Raw genomic sequence first — 1,798 nt, 5'->3', positions numbered from 1 at the left:
TTTTTTTTTTTTTTTTTATAATATACTTGCATATATTTACAATTCCATTTTTTAAATTTTCAGTCCGGAACAATTGTGGATTCTAAACCCGAAGCGTATATTGAAAAGATTGGACCTGGATCAGGGGAAACACATAAAAGAAATTGAACTGCAAGAAAAGAGTACATCCCAAGATACTGCGTTTCTTTCTACAGACGCAGCATCAATCAATAGCAAAGATTGTTGGATTTGTTATGATAGTGATAGACAAGATGCTGGTCCATTAATACAACCGTGCCATTGTAGAGGTGATGTAAGTGCTGTACATCATGATTGCTTGCGTCGTTGGCTTGTCGAGGTAAGATAATTACTATGTCTAATGTTTTTTAGATAAAAGTTGCTTTTTGAACACATTGCATTTTGTAAATTGTAATTTTTACATTTTTTCTTTCTCCTTTAGAGTTCTGTCAATGCTGACAGCCTCATTTGTAAAGTTTGCAATGCAAAATACAATGTTGAACATGCCAGTCGATTAGATTGGCAAAATAGTTTAACTCCACGCCATTGTTTACAAACTATTGCTATTGTTACCATGATGTGTGCATCTTCTGCTGCCGCATGGGTAGTTATTCAACTTGTAGAAGGGCCCATCATCAGAATGCTCGCAGCTGGAACTGCATTATTGATTATGTACGTCTGCATAAGGTAGGAGTAAATGCTAATCTTCTTTAAAATTTTAACATTGGCACTGTTCAGTTTATGCAATTAAAGTCGCTTGTTCCAGATTCTTGAGCTTGAACACTGTTGTAGCATATCAACGGGCCAAAATCTCGTCGTTAAATATCGTTAACAGTGATAGTGAGAGTAGTGGGACTGCACATGTCACAACAATTAGTCACACAATTTCTGTGGATGTGACAAAATCGGATGTGGCTACAATATAATCTATACTTGCCATTGCATTATAAAACATAGGTATGCTTCCTGCTTGAAATAAATTCAAGATAGGAAAATTATTAATAATGTAGATGTGTATATTTGTTTTTATAAACATAAGCATATATATATATAGTGACAAAGATTAAGACGCAGTACATTTTCTCAATCAGAATTTTTATATACTTTTTGTAAAATAACAAAGTTATTTTATAAAACGTAGATAAAATGCTAAGAAGAAATGTACTATGCCTACAATTTCACGGAAGGATAAAACAGTTGCCAAACTTTCATATTTTACGTCTCCCGATTAATTGATTATATATTTCTAAATGAATAAAATGCAAACTAATTTTGGGTATATAGAGAAACCCCATATTTTACATTATATATAATGTATATAATACATTGCGTTACAAAATATTTGCAAGATTTCATAAGATGGATAAAAATAAGTTATATAACTCCAGTTACTTTAATTATTTTGTTAGTGTATTTTTTCTATATGTATATTTCATATATTATATATTTCACATTCGTAAAGAAGAGTATCTTTAGAATTTGTCTGATATGTCAACTGTTTCAAAAAATTGCTTTGAGAGAACTAGCATATATATATATGCTAGTTATATATATATATGCTTTTATATATATATATATATATATCTTCCATATTATATATATATATTTTTATATGCGTTTATCTATATATATCATTATTATATCCTCAATATGGCTGACTATTACCTAAGTGCTTTTACAGAGCAATTAATCTAAAAAAAATTGAACAAAAAAGTAAAAAAAAATATATCGGGGAAAAAACCGTAGTTTGAACGTTATCGCGTTTTTTACGGCCCCGAAAAAGCGACTATGTACATGCGCC

At 30.4% G+C, this 1,798-nt stretch overlaps 1 protein-coding gene across 1 annotated transcript in view; it reads left to right on the top strand.

Moving 5' to 3' along the window:
* The window catches only part of LOC115239186, a 4,471-nt gene extending 2,914 nt beyond the window's left edge, over positions 1-1,557 (top strand). The window contains exons 7-9 of the mRNA XM_029813568.1: positions 64-337; positions 440-684; positions 764-1,557. Coding sequence (XP_029669428.1) covers positions 64-337; positions 440-684; positions 764-923 — 679 coding nt within the window. The 3' untranslated portion in view covers positions 924-1,557. The remainder of the gene's footprint in view (positions 1-63; positions 338-439; positions 685-763) is intronic.
* Positions 1,558-1,798: the final 241 nt, after the last annotated feature.

Source organism: Formica exsecta, unplaced genomic scaffold (genome assembly GCF_003651465.1).
Source record: "Formica exsecta isolate Colony F162 unplaced genomic scaffold, ASM365146v1 scaffold116, whole genome shotgun sequence".
NCBI lineage: Eukaryota > Metazoa > Arthropoda > Insecta > Hymenoptera > Formicidae > Formica > Formica exsecta.
Note: the sequence above shows the minus strand (reverse complement) of the source record. Positions and strands in the feature narration are given on the sequence as shown.